Source organism: Pan troglodytes, chromosome 19, assembly GCF_028858775.2.
Source record: "Pan troglodytes isolate AG18354 chromosome 19, NHGRI_mPanTro3-v2.0_pri, whole genome shotgun sequence".
NCBI lineage: Eukaryota > Metazoa > Chordata > Mammalia > Primates > Hominidae > Pan > Pan troglodytes.
In genome coordinates, this window is record NC_072417.2 from 62,650,815 (window position 1) to 62,670,206 (window position 19,392).

At 50.6% G+C, this 19,392-nt stretch overlaps 1 protein-coding gene and 1 long non-coding RNA gene across 3 annotated transcripts; one reads left to right on the plus strand and one right to left on the minus strand.

Annotated features, from left to right (window-relative positions):
* The first annotated feature begins 583 nt into the window (after positions 1-583).
* Positions 584-2,219, plus strand: LOC112206018 (uncharacterized). Its single transcript, XR_002940141.1, has 2 exons — positions 584-875; positions 1,756-2,219. It is a non-coding gene; the product is annotated as an uncharacterized LOC112206018 (long non-coding RNA).
* Positions 2,220-9,267: 7,048 nt separating this feature from the next.
* Positions 9,268-19,385, minus strand: ALOX15B (arachidonate 15-lipoxygenase type B). Of its 2 annotated transcripts, XM_016932471.4 has the most exons (14): positions 19,142-19,385; positions 18,838-19,057; positions 18,460-18,541; positions 15,944-16,066; positions 15,551-15,654; positions 13,400-13,572; positions 13,017-13,163; positions 12,715-12,918; positions 11,647-11,733; positions 11,325-11,494; positions 11,022-11,143; positions 10,738-10,838; positions 10,487-10,657; positions 9,268-10,016 (listed from the first exon to the last, which is right to left on the minus strand). In XM_016932471.4, the coding sequence occupies exons 1-14, from the start codon at positions 19,286-19,288 to the stop codon at positions 9,837-9,839; spliced, it is 2,031 nt and encodes a 676-aa protein (XP_016787960.2). In that variant the 5' UTR covers positions 19,289-19,385; the 3' UTR covers positions 9,268-9,836. The 2 variants fall into 2 exon arrangements, with proteins under 2 accessions (XP_016787960.2, XP_016787961.2); XM_016932472.4 differs by lacking the exon at positions 11,647-11,733.
* Positions 19,386-19,392: the final 7 nt, after the last annotated feature.

Sequence of the window (19,392 nt, forward strand, 5' to 3'; positions counted from 1 at the left end):
CGTCTTGAAGGCGAGCAATGAAATCAGGATATGGTTCCTTTGAGCCTTGTCTAATAGAATTAAAAGACGGATAAGTAGTTCCCACATCCTGAATTTTTTCCCATGCCCTCAAACAGCAATTGCGAATTTGTTCAATGGCACCATCTCGAAGTCCTGATTGTTGTTTACAGTTCCCCATTGACCCCTATTCCTAGAAGTTGTTCAAATGTAATGGCAATAGCAGGATTAGCAGAACGGTTTTTTCGATCTTGATTTTGAGCCTCATCGGTCCACCAAGTCTTAAACTGAAGAAATTGGGAGGGCGAAAGTGTAACTTTCGTTGAAATCTCCCAATCACAAGGAGTCAATCGCTTATTCTGAGCCACAGATTGCAATAGCGATCGGACGAAAGGCGAATTGGGACCATACTGACCAACAGCTGCTTTAAGATCTTTGAGCAGCTTAAAAGAAAATGATTCCCATACCGCCTGATGGGCTCCACCTTGCTGTCGTGGGGGTTGCAAAACTACTGCAAACTGCCAGGCATCAAGATCTCCGGCTAATCTAGCCTGCCGAATAGTAAACTGTAATGGCGATTCATTAACATTAGATGGCAGTGCAGCCTTATGTTGTACTGGTGCTACAACATATGCGCTCGTGGTTCCTGAGGCCACAATTCATTCATTCTTGAAACAGGGCAAATTTGAGATTCAGACCTCCAAGGCTCCAAGCTACATTGCTTTATTGGAGGCGGCCACTCCGGATGATCCCAATGAGGAGCCGACTGCTCCTCAAGGCTCTTCTTTATTTTAAACATCTTGGCATATATGGCTTCTCTATTTTAGGAGCAGCTGAAGGTCCCACGTGCTCCTCAAAAGAAATTAACTCATCTCCAGGTTTGTCTGTATTTTCCTCAAAATCTTCTTCACTATCCTCTCCTCCTTCAGCAGCATCACCACCTTCCTCTGCAGAAATTCTTTCTGCTGGAGGATAAGCCTCATTTTCCGATTGAAACGGTTCCGAGGCTGCTTTAACTGTAGCCCAGTTTGACCAGGCTGTTAGAGGGATAAATTTTCCTTCCTTACAAACTTGTTTTAAGGCAATTCCCACCTGTTCCCAATCTTTGAAGTCCATGGTACCATGTTCAGGAAACCAAGGACAATATTGCTCTACTGTTGGAAACAGAGTAATCAAATTTTCTGTGCTAGCCTTAATTCCTGCCCTCTTTAAGAGGAGCTTAATAAAATGTAAATATGCAGAATGTTTACTTTTGGATTGTCCCATGGTGTCCCTGGAATGCTCCGAGCGCACAAGCTTACCGCAAGGCCGACCACATGTTCTCAGGAGTTCCTGGACAGACCGTTCTTCACAACGACCACGCTCAGGTGTAACTTCACCTGGGTTCAAGGAGACCGTGTTGGGTGCCAAAGATGTAGGGGAACCAGCCTGATACACCACCCGCAGGCTCTCCCCTTCCCGGTGGAGACGAGGGAATGAGAAAAGAAATAAAGACAAAGACACAAAGTTTAAGAGTTAACAAAAGTGGGTCCAAGGGTCCATCGCAACGTGGAGATTGCAAAGGCCAGGAGCTCTGGGTTCCACTGATATTTATTGAGTACAGTTCCTTTGATCCTATAGGCTGAGGGTGGGCTGATGGTGAGGTGATCATTGGGTGAGCATAGGGAGAGGTGGCGGAGCCTGCTGTGTCCGTCATTAGCCAGTTAATACTATTTACTGTTCCACCACGTAAGCTAATACTCTATGTTCAACTTACAGATAATCATCAGAGTCCAACTAAGCGGCTAATAGAACAGAACAGGACGTGAAAGCAAACAGCCCTTCAAACCCACAGGCCTGTACATCAAAGGAGTGGTCAACTCCTGAGCACAGTCAGCAGAGCAGCTGCTTTGCCTCTGGGAACATGCGGGAGATAGGAGGCTTCCTCCTTAACCCTACTGCAGAGGACTTCTCCTCTTTTACCAGCAGCCTCCTGCAGTACCCTCCCGGGTAATGGAGCAGGGGTCGCTTCCCTTCCCATGAGACCTTTGTTCAGGCACTCAAGTGGAAGGTTGAGCAATAAGCCAACTTTCTTGCTCAGAGGCTCCGCAGACTTCCTGTGGTTGTTTGTTCCACTCTGTGGTCAGTGGAGCAAGCTCACCGCCTGATTCTCTTATTGTTGGACTAAGCACAAGCTATTATACTTATGATTCATAATCATATTAGTAAAGCACTATTCTAAAGCATATACTATTAATCTTTAAATGGGCACAGTGTAGGCTGGTCCTCAACCACCTGGGCCCACATCCAAGCCCCCTATTTCAACCCACACATCCCTCTCCATTTCTGCCACTTTTGTCTCTGTCCCAGGCTTCAGCACCTTCTTAGGTCAGTGGGGGATGCGGGTGGGGACAGAAGAGTCTGTTTCTCATTCCCTGGGGTAGTGAGCAAAGGCACCCCTGGGATGTCCAACATGGATGGGGGTGCGGTGAGGGGAAGGCGGGCACAAAGATAAAGAGGAGGCTGGAAGAGGACCTGGCAGAGAGAAGAAGGGATTGGGGTTCTAGGCACTGTTCTGGGGTGGCACACGTAGCTCTCCCTCCAGCCTGGGAGGGATTTCAAACAAATTAAAAACATGGTTCATACAAATTAGAATGTTCACAAGTCAAATATTTTATTCGACTCAGCCAGATGGTCATGCTGGTTTCAAGAACAATTGAGGAGCCGGGCACTTACAGGCAATTTAATAAAGGAATGTTAGGATACGATTGTTGGGTTAGATATGAAACTAGTCAACATTCTACAGAGCAATGAACTATAATCTCCGGTTTATTTGCTTTTAAAAAAAGGAACAAATCATTTACATGAACTTCACATAAATCGAGGCCTTTATTAATAACACACAGAAAAGTCAAACAGTGGTATGCCGTGCTAGAAAATAAAACATCCCTCCCAGCACTTTGGGAGGCCGAGGTGGGAGGATCACTTGAGGTCAGGAGTTCGAGATCAGCCTGGTCAATATGGCGAAACCCCGTCTCCACTAAAAATACAAAAATTAGCCGGGTGTGGTGGTGGGTGCCTGTAATCCCAGCTATTTGGAAGGCTGAGGCAGGAGAATCTCTTGAACCCGGGACGCGGAGGTTGCAGTGAGCTGAGATGGCACCATAGCACTCCAGTCTGGGTGACACAGTGAGACTCTGTCTCAAAAACCAGAAACCACCCCCCCAAAAAAAAAGAAAGAAGGAAAACCAAAAATTAAAGAAAAGAAAACATCTTTAAAAGGACAGGCAGTTGTCCTCTTGATTCTATTCATCAGTTTTGGATAATTTTTCTTAACAAGGCTGTTCCCTGTGAGTACCTCAAGCAATCAAATAGATCTCCTTTTCAGGGTTTCACCTCTCTCTCTTTCTCTCTCTCTCTCTCTCTTAGTTTAAGGCTCCCACTTCTTTACTCCTCACTGTGGCCCTGCTGTACAATCCTACTCTCCTTCTCAAGCAACAGCTAGGTGTGCATCCTTCTTTCCATACCTTTCCTTGCCATTTCTATTGATTTACATACTTCACTTAAAACAAAAACACACAAGGGGGCCCAGCGCAGTGGCTCACGCCTGTAGTCCCAGCACTTTGGGAGACCGAGGCGGGCAGATCACGAGGTCAGGAGATCGAGACCATCCTGGCTAACACGGTGAAACCCTGTCTCTACTCAAAATAAAAAAGATTAGCCAGGCATGGTGGCGGGCGCCTGTAGTCCAAGCTACTAGGGAGGCTGAGGCAGGAGAATGGCATGAACCCGGGAGGCGGAGGTTGCAGTGAGCTGAGATCATGCCACATGGTGGCATGTCTCGCTGGGTGACAGAGCAAGACTCCATCTCAAAAAACAAAAAACAAAAGGGATCATGTGCTTCTCATGGTGTGACTTGTTTTCTACCTATATTATATAACACTTCATCATTAATGTATTCAAGTGCCAACTTGACTGCATTGAGGAATACCGAGAGAACTGGTAAAGCATTATTTCTGGTTGTGTCTGTGAGGGTGTTTCCAGGGGAGATTGCTGTGAGTCAGTGGGCTGAGTGGGAAACATCCACCCTCAATGTGGCAGGCATCATCCAATCATTGTGGGTCCTGGTGGAATGAAAAAAGGGAGAAAAGGATTTCCTCCCTTTCTCTCTGTCCTGGAGCTGGGACACTCTCCTCCTCCTGCTCTTGGTGATCAGAACCCTGGCTCTCTGGCTTTGGGACTCCAGGACCCATACCAGTGGCCCTCTGACCAGTGGAAGTATTCTCAGGCCTTTGGTCTTGGACTGAGAATTACACCATTGGCATCCGTGGTTCCAAAGCCCTCAGACTTGGACTGAGCCATGCTGCTACTGGCATCCCAGGGTCTCCAGCTTGCAGACAGCCTGTAGTGGGAACGGCCTATAGTGGGACTTCTCCGCCTCCATAATCACGTGAGCCAATTCCCCTAATTTCTCCTTATATATCTGTCTATAGTCATGCACCACATAATGACATTTTGATCAGTGATGGACCACATGTACAATGGTGGTCCCATAAAATTATAATGAAGCTGAAAAAGTCCTAATGCCTAGTGACATCATAGCTGTCATAATGTCATAGCACAATGCATTATTCACATGTTTGCGGTGATGCTGGTCTAAGTAAAATTTTGTGCTGCCAGTCACATAAAAGTGTACAGTAATGGCCTAGGCCCTCACATTCCCTCACCATGCACTCACTGACACACCCACAGCGACTTTCAGTCCCGCAGCTCCATTCATTACACCATCGGCATCCCTGGTTCCAAGGCCTTCAGTAAATGCCTTACTTAGGTGTACCACTTTTTACCTTTAGCAATATATTTTAATTGTACCTTTTCAATGTGTAGATATGTTTATACACACAGATACTTACCATTGTGTTACAACTGCTTATAGTATTCGGCATGGTAACATGTTGCACAGGTTTGCAGCCTGGGAGTGACAGGCTAGACCATATAGCCTAGGTGTGTGGTACGCGCTACCATTTAAAATTGTGTTAGCAGACTCCGCGGTGTTCACACAATGATGAAATCACCTAACACATTTCTCAGAACATATCCCCATCGTTAAGTAATGCATGGCTATATGTCTATTATCTATTTACTATCTATCTTCTATCTGCCTATCTTCTATCTGCTATCTTCTATCTATTTATCTATCTATCTTCTATCTACTATCTATCATCTATCTATCTACTATCATCTATCTATCTTCTACTATCTACTGTCTTCTATCTACCTATCTTCTATCTACTATATTCTATCTATCTATCGATCTATCTACTGTCTATCATCTATCTATCGATCTATCTACTATCATCTATCCATCTTCTACTATCTACTATCTATCTATCTATCTACTATCTACTGTCTTCTATCTATCTATCTATCTTCTATCTACTGTCTGTCATCTATCCATCTATCTACTATCATCTATCTATCTTCTATCTACTATCTGTCTACTATCTACTATCTATCATCTATCTTCTATCTACTATCTATCTTCTATCTATCTACTATCTATCTTCTACTATCTATCTTCTATCTACTATCTGTCTACTATCTATCTACTATCTATCATCTATCTATCTTCTATCTACTATCTACTATCTATCTTCTATCTATCTACTATCTATATCTATCTATCTATCTATCTATCTATCTATCTATCTATCTATCCATCATCTATCTATCTATCTACTATCTATTTACTATCCATCATAGCCCAAGGAGACCACCATTCTGGAGCATTAACTGGATATCCCTAGAGGTGAATGTTCTCTGTAGAGAATGTTCTCTGTAGAAGTGAATGTTCTCTGTAGAAGAGAAGAACCTTCTCTTCTCAAGGCGGGGAGGCCAGCTGAGAGCTCTAGGGCTAGGGTTGTGTGGTGTGTGTGGCAGGGGGACCTCACAGGCTCACAAGCTCACAGGCCCTGGGCAGAGGAGGTGGTGGTGGCTTCTCCAAGGGTGGTTAGGGACTGACTGCTTGGATTTTCATGGCTATGCTGCCTTGGACGCTGCAGTTTCTCCTGGAAATGATAGTTGATCCCAAAAGATATATACTGAAACAAACACCAGTTTATTGACTGGGGTGCAACTGCCCTCCAACTCACCAATACATCCACGCATGCAACCATCCAATCACTTTCCCTTCATCCAACATTAAACAAACATTTGTTGGGTATCACTCTGTGTCAATGCAGTGCTGGGCACGAGGCCTGGCAAGTTGAGTGAGACCCAGCTCCTGCATTCAAGAAGCTCACAGTCTGGTTGGGGAGACACAGGTAAGCGATGGGCACCACAGGGTTTTAGGAATTATTTGTGCATTAATTCCTCCATTCAGCACGTACTTACCGAGCACCTGCAGTGTGCCGGCGCTGTGATGGGCAGTTGTGAACCTTGTCCTCCTGAACTGGAAGTCCAGCAATAGAGGTCAGGATGGCTAGGTCAGCTGGAAATGCCTCCGAGGGATAGGCAATGGGGTAATAGAAGGATGAAGGAGGCACACCAGCTTGTAACTGTCCCATCTTGGAAAGGACACACATCATTCCTCTGCGAATTAGTGTTCTGGCCATAATTAGTCACATGGCCTCAATCTAACTTTAAGGCAGGCTGGGAAATGTTGGGAAGTACATGAGGTATTGGGTGAACATAAACTCTGTCTGTTCCAGGAACCAGTGGTCTCTGCTGCTCCGTGTTAAGTCAAACAGCCTCTCTCACGGAACTGAATATGGAGGCAAATAACTCAAGGATGAAAAATGGTAGGCACTTCATTATTCCCATGGCAGTGCCTGAGGACAGCATCCATCAGTTCTTGTCCCTTGTCCCCCAGATGCCTGGAGCTTCCTGGGTTTCAGTTTCTTTCCTGAAACTGCATGATTAACTTTTTTTTTTTTTTTTTTGAGATGGAGTTTCGCTCTTGTTGCCCAGGCTGGAGTGCAGTGGTGCAATCTCGGCTCACTGCAACCTCTGCCTCCCGGGTTCAAGTGATTCTCCTGCCTCGGCCTCCCAAGTAGCTGGGATTATAGGCGCCTGCCACCATGCCCAGCTAATTTTTGTAGTTTTAGTAGAGACGGGGTTTCACCATGTTGGTCAGGCTGGTCTTGAACTCCTGACTTCAGGTAATGCACCCGCCTCGGCCTCCCAAAGTGCTGGGATTATGGGTGTGGGCCACCGCGCCAGGCCTTTTTTTTTTTTTTTTTTTTGAGACAAGATCTCTCTCTGTTGCCCAGTCTGGAATACTAGAATGCAGTGGTGTGATCACTGCAACCTCTTCTTCCGTGGATGAAGCAGTTCTCCCTCCTCAGCCTCCCGAATAGCCAGGGCTATAGACGTGAGCCACCACGCTCTACTTTTTAATTTTTTTTGCAGAGATGGGGTCTCACTATACTGTCCAAGCTGTCTTGAAGTCCTGGGCTCAAACAATCCTCCTGCCTTGGACTTCCAGTGCTGGGATCACAGGCGTGAGTCCCTGCACCTGGCCTGCATAGTCAGCTCTTTAACTTCTCAAGGAACTCCATTTCTTTTCCATTAACTCCTTTATTGCTTAAGTTAGCAGGAATTGATGGAAAGAAGTTTGACAGATACATATATCTCTAAATCACTTTCGGTATACTCACTCTCAATGAGGAATGAGCATGTCAAATGCCACTTGCCAGTCAGCCCTACCCTTTCTGAGGCACTGTTCTGTTTTTTTCCAATGGTAATGTTTATGCAGTTATAGTATATAAATTGCATTTTTGTCCACATTGTTTTATAAAAATCAGTGAAACTGAAAAACAAAAGCACTCATGCCTGCAATGTGTAGTAGTGATGGAAATCATTAGATGAATTGTAAAGGATGCATTTTGTTTTTACACCAAAAAAGCAAAGGCAATTTTAAAATTTGGAAAGTGCTGGTCAAGTATTTTGCAGAATGTCCCTCAATCTGGGTTTGTCTGTATTTTTCTCATCACTAGACTGTAGTTATGAGTTTCTAGAAGAAACCACAGAGATGAGGTGCTCTTCTTACAACATTAGAGCAAAGCAACATGGTATAAGCAAGTTCACCTGGATTTTTTTTTTTTTTTTTTTTTGACACAGAGTCTCTCCCTGTCACTCAGGCTGGAATACAGCAGCATGATCTCGGCTCACTGCAACCTCTGCCTCCTGGGTTCAAGCGATTCTCCTGCCGCAGCCTCCTAAATAGCTGGGATTACAGGCGCCTGCTACCAAGCCCGGCTAGTTTTTGTACTTTTAGTAGAGATGGGGTTTTGCCATGTTGGCCAGGCTGGTCTTTAACACCTGGCCTCAAGTTATTCGCCCGCCTCAGCCTCCCAAAGTGCTGGGATTACAGGTGTGAGCCACCACGCCCGAACTCACCTGGATTATTTGATTAAGGTGATGTCTACCAGGTGTCGCCACGGGAGTTTTTTTTTTTTTTAAGGACATTTTTTTACCTTAATGGATGCTCACCGAATATGAGCCAGAAAAAAAAGAAAAACAGAATGAAAGAATGTGTATGAAATGTAATTCCATCAGTGAAGATGAAATCTAGCAGCAAAGTATGATTAGAGATATGACAATGTTTTCTGATTCTCTGGAAACGGAACCTGCCTTATAACGTACAAGTCTTTAACTTTAGGGGATGTTTTTAAGAAAGTATACATAGGCACTGCCTGTGCCGACTGGGTGTTCTCATTCTGCCTGGCTCCCAGTGACCCTTTTTCAGTGTTTTGTTCACTTTAAAGCTGAGACAGTAGGTCACAATCAACCTCTTGGGCATTTTTTGTTTTCATTTTTGTTTTTCTGAGACGGAGTCTCACTCTGTCACCCAGGCTGGAGTGCGGTGGCATGATCTGGGCTCACTGCAACCTCCGCCTCCCAGGTTCAAGTGATTCTCCTATCTCAGCCTTCCAAGTTGCTGGGATTATAGATGTGTGCCATCACGCCTAGCTAATTTTTGTATTTTGGGTGGAGACCGGGTTTCACCACGTTGGCCAGGCTGGTCTTGAACTCCTGACCTCAGGTGATCCGCCTATCTTGACCTTCCAAGGTGCTGGGATTATAGGTGTGAGCCACCGCGCCCGGCCTTGTTTTTTTTTTTCTTTTTTTTCTTTTTTTTAATAGAAACGGGGTCTTGCTCGGTTACCTGGGCTGGAGTGCCGTGGCACAATCATAGCTCACTGCAGCCTCAAACTCCTGGGCTCAAGCAGTCCTCCCACCTCAGCCTCTCGAGTAGTTAGGACCACAGCCACACACCACCAGGCCCAATTTGTTTTTTAATTTTTATTTTTTGGTAGAGGTGGAGTCTCGCTATGTCGTCCAGGCTGGCCTTGAACTTCTGACCTCAAATGATTTTCCCGCCTCCATCTCCCAAAGTGCTGGGATTACGGGCATGAGCCACTGTGCCCAGTCTCTTTGGCAGCCACTTCTTGGTGGCTGTCCTTGAGTTGGGTGACCATAAGGTCCAATCAGTGGATGCTAGTGGGCCCTGGGGCAGGATTATGTGCTTCCCCCCACGGCTGTAAAACGCAAAACAAAACCAACTAGCAAAACCCTCAAGGTGGGCTCTGCGGGCACTTTGAGGCTTGGAGCCTCCAAAAGACTCAGTGGTTCTGTCCTGAGACTCTGTTCTTGGTAGATTTTCTGCTTTCTCTGTTTTGATTTTGTTTCTGTTTTTGTGTGTGTGTATGGTGGTGGGGGTGAGTTACAGAGTCTGGTTGTCCCAGGAGAGGTACATGGGGGCCTGTTTTTTCTGGGGAGTCCTTTTCTCTGGGTGCCAGTTATCCTAGAGCGATGTGGTCAAAGGGATGTCATCTGGGCCTGTGTTCCCCTGGGATTTAGATGGAGACGCTGTTCTCGATGAGGGGAGGGTCTAGGTAGGTGTAGGGCAGCACCAGGCCCCGGTTCCGCTCCTGGATGCCCCTCGAGATCTGGGCCAGGCGGCTCTGGAAGGTGGCGATGCTCCGCCGAGGGGCCTCCTCTGTGAAGTGCTCATCCGGATAGGTGCCCAGGGGCCTCTGAGGATCCACCACAAGGTGGGGTGAGGCGGCTGCTGAGGTCCTGCATCCCAGACTCCTGGTCCCCACTATCTGAGCAGCTGCAACTTGCCTTAGCCAGCTCTGGCCCTAGCCCCCAAGTGTGGGACCTGAAGTAGCCCTCGATGGGGCCTGATCCGTGTCCCTCCTCTTAAACAGATATCCATGTAAAGCTTATCTGCAGGAAGCTTTCGGGGAATGAAAGCTCAATTCGGAATTTCCAAGGAGCGTAATTACACGTTCCCCTTGCTACTGAGAGTGGCTCCGCATCATCGCATTTGGCCATTTGACCTTCACTGTGAAATGTCCAAGGCTCATGTGTCCCACTGGAGGGTCAGTGGGGCAAAGGGACCCGCTACCTGATGGCAGGGTTGGGTCTGGGCCAGCAGGGTAAACATCACACCCTCTCTTACCCCAATTTGGCCCAGCCTGGCCCCCAGCCCCACACTCACTCGGTCTCCAGGCTCCTTGCTCAGCAACCAGAGAGCAAGGATGATATCACATGTGGCATTGACAGGTGGGAGGGTGGCTATGAAGCCCTCGCATGTTGCCAGGCCTTTGGAGGTGGGTGGTGGCAGCTGCATGCTGGGTGGCAGGTTGGGCATCCAAGCACAGGAGTCAAACTGAAGGCCGAGAGGGCAGAATGAGGCTGAGGAGCTGGGTCACCTCCAGCCTGCCACCCCGGGCGCTGGCCTTTCCTCACCTGCCCTGCACTGACAGCCGCATGCTTGGCTGAACAGGTGAATATCACCATGGTGACATACTGCACCAGGGCTTCCCGGGTCTCCAGTGAGGAAGGTATACCTGCAAGGAGAGCTGGGCTGGGATGGGGCTTCCAGGGACCTGAGGACCCTGCTGCAGAGGCTTGAGGGTGAGCCTTGAGGGTGGGGGACACGGGGACGGGGCCACTCAAATGCGTGCTCTGCAGGGGGTGGGGGACACGGGATGGGCTCACTCAAATGCGCCTGAGGGCTGAGGTCCCTGTACCTGAGCTCTCCTGGTTTAGGAAGCCCTTGGAGAAGATCTCTCTGACCCAGGCCTGGAGCTCTCTGTCATCTTGGACAGACTCATCACTTGGGTAGTAGATACCGATGATTTCAGAGACAAAGCTGCAATGCATCCAGGTTCAGGTCCAGCCTCCAACCCCGACCCGCTCTGAGGAATGCCTCTGCTTAGCATCATGAATGTCTGGCCCTCCTCCTCAACGTGAGCCTCCCTGGGGCCTCAGTCTCCTTTCCTGTCTTCCCACGTCCCCGAACAGCCCTCGGCTCTCCAGGGACGGCCCCTCACCGTTCCACTGCACCCCAGATCTGCATCCCATCATCACGGTAGTAGTAGCCTGGGATGTCTTCAACTCCTCGGGTCCGGATATCCTCAGGCAGACACAGGAGAGAATAGTTCAGCTGCTTCATGTTCCTCTGTATCAACTCAGAGAAGCCTTCAATGCCGATGCCTGTGGACTGAGAGACAGGACTCTTGGGTCCTACAGACCTTGCTCCAGAAGCAGGAGATAGCACTGGTGTCGGGGAGATGGGCCACTCCTACCCCAGGACCTCAAATTCGTCACATTGAAGGAGTGGCCTGCCTACTCCCTCCCCAACACAGCTCTCACCCTGTCCACCACCTGCCCTGGCACGATAAGCAGCTCCCGGGCGAGTGTGTTGATGTGCAGGGTGTATCGGGTGTGCGGGATCAGCAGCTGCATGGCAGGAAAATGGCAGAGCTAGGGGAGGCCTGGGTTGTTCTGGCCCCAGACCTTCCCCCACACAGGCACCAGCCCTGCAAGTCACTTGGAAAGAGGCAAAAAGAATGAGAGGAGGCAGCCTGGGACAGGGGTCTGAGCCCTGGAGTTCCTGCTGGGCTCCACCAGCAGCTTGTTCTGGGAGCTCAGGCGTGCTCCTTCCTCTCCCTGAGCCTCAGGTTGTTTTGTCAAATGTGGGTGCTGATGTGGCTGAGCCCTGTGTCTTCCGGCTCTGGCATCCTGTGATTTCCTAGCCCCTAGGCAGGGAAGGCACTAGGAAAACCAGGACCTGTGGGCCTGGCAATGTGGAGCCGTCCACCAGAGCCCACCTCTGAGCGCCAGGCCCCAGAAGCTGCAGATAGTCAGAAAGAACCAGCTAGGACAAAAGAGCACAGAGTAGGGCCCGCATCTGGGACCCAGGAGAAGTCTAGAAGGATCAGAGAATCTGAGCGGCGGCTGTGGGTGGACCCTGGGAGGGGGCCATCCTGCCCTTCACAGAGGAGATGCCTCGAATCCATGCCGTCTGAAAGCTAGCAGGGTCTAGGAAACCTACAGAACCCACCCTAGAGCACAGGGGCCTCCCACCCAGCCCTCCCCTACCCCAGAAGTATCTGCAGAGAACTTGTCGGTCTCTCAAAGCCATGTTCAAACTTTGGCACCTGCCAGCCCCAGGTCCTTCCCCTTCCTAAGATTTGGGCTTCTATGATGGCTGTTGATGCTGCCTGATCTCCCTTCGAGAGCCTTTCTGGGGTGCTGCATTTATGTTACTTAGGGCCTGCTGGAAAGCAGGCTTCCAGGGGAGTTGTGCCAGGAGATGCTGCTGAAGAGGACGGGGGCTCTGCATCCCAGCTTGCATGGATAGGGCCATGTGAGGAAAGGCTGCTTAGAAGAGGCACAGAGGCATTGGCACAGGCTGGGCCACCTTGTCAAGCCACTGACCTTGAAGAGAGGGTGGCAGTGGGGCAGCTGACGCAGGGTAGCCAGGGTGAAGACCTCAGGCAGCAGGTGTGAGTGCAGCAGGTGCGTGAGGGCCTCATGGAAGGAGAACTCGGCATTGCGCACCCAGGTCTTGGCCAGCAACCAGTCCCACTTGTCATCAGTGGGCAGGAAGATGGGGCTGTTTGGGCCGGGGGTCTGGCTGAGCTGGGGGGAGGCAGGTGGGGAGAGAGGCAGCCATGAGTGTCTTCCAACCATTCTCCTGACTCTTCTTCACGCTGCCCTGCCCCTGCCTGACTGCATACCTGGATGGCGAGAGGCAGCAGCGGCCCGCAGCCCGGGCTCTGATATAGCAGGGTCATTGGGGCCGCAGAGAACTGAGGCTTCCCATTAATGACATTGGTCTGGATGCCAGAGAGGATGCCGTGATCCACCAAGAACAGGGAGCCCTTCTGCAGAAGAAAGGAGATCTGGGGCTGCCACCTGGTTTTCTAAATGAAGGGGGTACAGTTGTAGAAGGGAGAGGATTCAGGGCTGGGAGAGGAGTGTGTTTCGGGAGAGTGTGCTTGGCACGCAGCACGCGGTAGGTCCCTAACAAATGTGAGTGTGCCCCTCTGTCTCCAGTAGGGGACGGGTGTGAAGGCACTGAGATGGGACTGTGCAGAGCCAAGATCCCTGCACCCCTCACCTCTAGCTCAGCCTGCAAGCTGGTCCCAGGACCCAACACTGAGGCCACCATGGCATCAGTGACGGGGAAGTTCTTTGGGAGGTAGTGACAGCGGCGGATCAGGACAGGGTTGAGACCATTCAGGAACTGGGAGGCGAAGAAGGCATCCTCCTGCCAGTGCTCAAATGCGTGCTCTGCAGGGGGTGGGGGACAGGGGCACGGGGTCACTCAAATGCGTGCTCTGCAGGGGGTGGGGGACAGGGGCACGGGGTCACTCAAATGCACGCTTTGGAGGGGGTGGGGGACACAGGGACGGGGTTACCCCAGCTCCCACAGGCCTCTGGCTAATCTTCACAGTGTGTCCTCAGGGTTACCTCCCCTGCCCCTTGTCTTCAGTCGCTGCCTCTTCACCCAGCAGCAAATCATAGTCCCCAGCCCATGCATCCCAGTGTCTGCCTGACACTCCCCCTGAATAACTCACTAGCCTCAAATGCAACACGTTGCAGGCCAAATACAGGTTATTCCTATAGCTCAGGTCAGTCCCATTGCCTGATATTTGGGAAGTGGCAGCTCCATCCCCCACCCAGTTGCCTACAGAGGAGACTTGGGACCCTTTCTTTTTCTTTCCTTTTTTTTTTTTTTTTTTTTTTTGAGACAGACTGTGTCGCTGTGTTGCCCAGGCTGGAGTCCAGTGGCGTGACCTCGGCTCACTGCAACCTCTGCCTCCTGGGTTCAACCGATCCTCCTGCCTTAGCCTCCCAAGTAGCTGGGATTACAGGCACACACCAGCATGCCTGGCTAATTTTTGTCTTTTTGGTAGAGACAGGGTTTCTCCATGTTGCTCAGACTGGTGTCGAACTCCTGGGCTCAAGTGATCTGTCTGCCTCAGCTTCCGCCTTTTCCTTTTTCCTTTCCTTTCTTTCCTTCCTTCCTTCCTTCCTTCCTTCCTTCCTCTCTCTCTCTCCCCCGCTCCCCACCTCTTTCTCTCTTTACAGGGTCTGACTCTCCTGCCCGGGCTGGAATGCAGTGGGGCTATCTTGGCTCAGTGCAACCTCCATCTCCCAGGCTTAAGCAATTCTCAGGCCTCAGCCTCCTGAGTAGCTGGGACTACAGGCCCATGCCACCACACTTGGCTAAGTTTTGTATTTTTAGTAGAGATGGGATTTTGCCATGTTGGCCAGCCTGGTCTCAAACTCCTGACCTCATGCAATCTACCTACCTTGGCCTTCCAAAGTGCTGGGATTACAGGTGTGAGCCACTGCGCCCAGCCGGAGCCTGGGGACCTCTCTTGGCAGTACCCCTCACATATCAAATCCCATTGATTCTCCATCCTGAGTACCTCTCGGTCCACCCATCCTCTCCATTGCATTGCCACTGCCTTGCTGAGGCCACCATCCTCTGGTGACCACAGCCAGAGCCTCATAGCAGATTCTCATAGTCTCTTGCCCCCCAGCAGTGCACAGTGACCACATTATTCCCCTGCTGGCAACCAGTCAAGCACTGGGCTGAGGAAAGACGCAAGTCCTGCCATGGCCCACACAGTCCTGTGCGACCCCCGTGCACCTTCCTGCTCCTTCTCTCGCCCTCCTTCTCTTGCTCATTACACTTTGACCACAGTGGTGTTTTCTTTCCTCCAAAGGTGGCTGATCCTTCTGTCTTCAGGGCCTTCACACTCACTGTTCCCCGAACTGCTCTCTGCCCCCACGGCCCATCCTTGGCACTGCTAAGGCCTACTGAACTTTGAGGTCTCAGCATAGTTCACCCCCTTGGGAGAGCTTTCCTGGGGCCCTCTCCAGGGTATGGCAGGTGCCCCCTTTACACACTCACTGGATCCAATGAGCATGTTTCACAGTGAAATGAATTATTTGATTTTGAGTCTAATTAACACCAACTGGCCTGCTCAACTGTGAGCCCCGTGAAGAACCATGTAGCCCCTAACCCGGTGTCTGATATGTAGCAGCTCAACAAATGTCTGTTGGATTAGAAGGCGTTAGAAGGTCAGGGATCCCCTACGTCCATATTCTCTTTTGTCTCTGTGGGGAAAAGTAAGGTCTAGCAAGGGCCTGCTCAGGGTTACATAGCAAATTGGTGCTTGGTTTTCTGAGACTCTGGGCAGCCACAGGAGCTGATGCCCCAGGAAAGAGGTCAGGATTCCTGGCCCAAGCTCCTCACCAGCTCCTGGGGTCCTCTGGAAGTTGAAGATCCTTTTCATCTCATTCAGACTCCTCCAGAGCCCCTTGCGGTCCAGCAACCCCTTGATTTTCATCTCTGCAAAACTGCTAGGGGATGTGAGGGGTGGGGAGTGGGGAGGAGGCCCTGGGAGACCCTTCCCTGTCAGCCAGCCTTATGCCTCTTGGGATCCTGAACCAGCCTCCGGGCCCAAGGTAGTCACTACCCCTAAGGTAGCTGTTGCTCTGTGGGATTGGTAGTGGGAAGGAGGCTGTTTCCTGGGCAGGACTATGTGACTCATATCACTGAGGGTGGGGGAACTGACTAGGGGAGGGCAGAAGGCAGAGGTCATAGGGCATCTGAGGCCCAGGGGCAGGGAAGGGTGGGCATCCTCACGCAGAGCCAGCCTGTAGATAAAAGTTGGCATTCTTGGCTGTGGAGTATTTGATATTGAGCTCCAAGTCTTCCACTGTCTTTTCATCCAGGCAGTGAGGCCAACCTGGGTTGCAAGCCTTCCACCTGGAGGGTAGAGAGGGAAGGTGGTCAGCAAGAGGCCTCAGGGAGACTCTTTGCTAGGGCAGGTGGAGTGGCAGTCCCCTTGGGGGGCCTGGTCACAGCCAGACCCCTTCAGCCAAGAGGGCCCTCCTGGGAGCTGCCCTTCCACTCTACCCAAGGAGGCTGCAAAGGAGCTGCCATTTTCCCACAGTGAGATGGCTCCCCTGGTCAAGGGTGATTGGTCCAGAGTTGGGCACCTGACTAGAGCTGGGCCAATCAGAGTCCTTTCCAGGGAATTTGCCATTGGGGCTGATCCAGAGAGGTGGTCTCTCTCTGGATATGTAGATTATAGCAGTAAACACAGACTGTTAGTTATGGCCATTTTCCACTGGGTGGACAATTCCTGCCTGTGTTTCTGTAAGTGCCTCTGTGTCTGGCCGACAAACTTTTTTTCTGCCTGCTAGTTGGAGTTAGCTTTTGTTCTTGCCACTATAGAAGTCCCGACTAACACAGACGCATCTTGTAGAGGCGAGACTATCCTGGGACAGGGGCTGCTCAGAAGGTTTCAGTTGCCTTTGGTAGGTGTCCCATAGAGAGGCACTTCAGCCTTCATAGTTTAGGGGGAGCCGCCTGAGGCATCTCTAAATTCTATTCTCAAACAAGCAACACAGCCAAAGACCTTCCAGGGAAATGGTAAATTCATGTATCTGCAAACTTGATGACCCCTAGCCAGTCATGCTCTCACTCATTCATTCTTTGATTCATTCAAAACTTGCTTTTGGGTTTGAGCTTTCAACTTCAAAGAAAAATTTGCAATTAAAGTACACTGCCACCAGGTGGTGGCCAAACCCTTCCTCTCAGACTTGAATCCCTCTCACATAGAGATCTTGGTTAAATGCAGATTCTGATTTCTAACAAGCTCCCAGGCAATGCTGTTGCAATGGATCTGAGACCTCACTGTACGTTTTATAAGAGCCTAGAGTGTTGGAACAGACTGAACTGAAAGACAGGAACAACAGCAAGAGCACACAGTTGTGCAAGACTTAGCAGCTGACCACCTACATTCTTAACCATTTTCTCATTTGTTCCTCCTAACCCAAACGAGATTGGTATTCTTAGTTTCTTTTACAGAAGAAAATAAGAATTGAAGAGATGAAAAAATTGGTCTAAGATCTCACAGCTCGTTTTGGCAGGGCCTAGGCTGACTCTGGGTCTCCATGGACACAGTAGATCTCAATGTCTATTCCCTCTCTTGGGGCTGTTGCTGCCAGATTTGGTGCAATGGTTTCCTTAGGGGTGGAATTCATGACACATGGAGAATCACCAGGAACCAAATGAGCCTGTGGCTGCTCTGATCCCACAGACCAGGAGCAAAAGCCTGCAGCCCAGGCTTTAGATAGCAGATGAGTTGGCCGGATCAAGATCTTTTGAAAATCTGCTTCTGAATGCAGTTCCTGGCTTTGTGCCAAGGGAATCCTCACTAGCGGCCCCAACTCCTCTGCTATCTCCAAGTCCCAGTTTTCCCCTGTGATCTCCAATGCTGAGCCCAGAGCACAGAGAGAGCCCCCATCTTACCCCTTGCTAGCCCTGGAGGGTGAGTTTCCTGGGGCTTGAAGGGCATGTTTCTGGCTCTACTCAGATTTCTGGGAGGACACAACAAGCCGATGCATGAAAAAGTCCCAGGGCAAGGAAGACACCAGCAAAGGTAAGGCATTTAAAGCATTTTCTTTCTTTCTTTCTTTCTTTCTTTCTTTCTTTCTTTCTTTCTTTCTTTCTTTCTTTTCTTTCTTTCTTTCCTTCTTTCTTTCTTTCTTTCTTTCCTTCCTTTTCCTTCTTTCCTTTTTTTTTTTCTTTTTTTGAGATGGAGTTTTGCTCTGTCCCCCACGCTGGAGTGCAATGGCGTGATCGGCTCACTGCAACCTCCACCACCCGGGTTCAAGCTATTCTTCTGCCTCAGCCTCCCATGTAGCTGAGAATACAGGTGCCCGCCACCCTACCCAGCTGATTTTTGTATTTTTAGTAGAGATGGGGTTTCGCCCTGTTGGCCAGGCTGGTCTCGAACTCCCGACCTCCGGTGATCCGCCTCCCTCAGCCTCCCAAAGTGCTGAGATTACAGGTGTGAGCCACCACGGCACCTGGCCCTAGAGCAGTGTTTTTCAAACATCAGTGGCCACCAGAGTCATCTGGAAGGCTTGTCAAAACAAAAATTCCCACTCTCCACCCTCAGTGTCGTAGTAGGTTGGAGGTGGCCTGAGAATTTGCATTTCTAATATGTTCCTGTAGATGCTGCTGATCCCAGGAGCAGCTTTGATAGGAGAGGTGGAGGCAGGGGCTTTTAATCTCTGTCATGACCAGGACACTCAAGCTGCCCCTCATCCTTTGGGCACACCCTCCCCCATCAGTAACCCCCTCCTCACTGGTACATCTCCTGCCGGGCCTGAAGCTCCTCCTGGCGCTGTTGCTGGAGCACAGGGTGGTGGTCTGCCCAGGACACCTTGGCTGTGGGAGAAGGGGAGTAGGTTGGGGTGGGGAGAGAAACTCACCATCACTACCACCAGCCACACAGTCTCCACGATTGCCACCCTCTACCAGGTCCCCTCCTCCCATAAGTACAGTTTCTCCTACACCAGGCTGCTACCTCCCGCTCCCCAAGGCTCCGCCATCCCCTCTCCTCTGCCCGCTACTCTGTGGCCACACCAGCTCACCTCTCCATTTCACCTGCCCTTCTCCCCAGCTCCCAGTCCCCTACCCCTTCCTGTGCTCCCCCTGCAGGCCCAGCCCGGCCCGCCCCTCACCTGTACCCTCCTGCAGCACCAGGGTCCCCGCCCCTTCCAGCCACTGGTAGCAGGGGAAGAGGAGGTGGCCGCCCCGCGGCGGTGTCAGCTGGAACCAGCGGCAGAACCAGGCATCCGGGGCCAGGGGCCCCAGCAGGGGCAGCACTGGGGGCGCCTTGTGCACGCGCAGCAGCAGCACTCGGCCTACGTCCTCCGGGAGCGTCACCTGGAAGTCCTCCTCCTGAGGGGAAGTTAAGTATGCGTCAGGCCGGACCCTCCTGCTCGCCCCCTTCACCTCCACCCCTATCCACTCCCACGCACTCACAGCGCCCGCAGTGAACTCCTTGCCGAGATTGTCCAGGGGCAGTGGGGGGCTCTCTCCCCGGGTCCCCACGATGCTGACAGACACTTTGTCCCATGTGCCAGCCCCGAAGGCTTCTCCGGTGGACACCCTGACCCTGAACTCGGCCATGCTGCCGGCCTAAGTCCAGCTCTCTACGGCGCACAGGGCTGCAGAGCTGGGCTCCCCCCTGGGACACGCCTGGTTATTGCCCCTGGTTATTGCCACTGACTCCA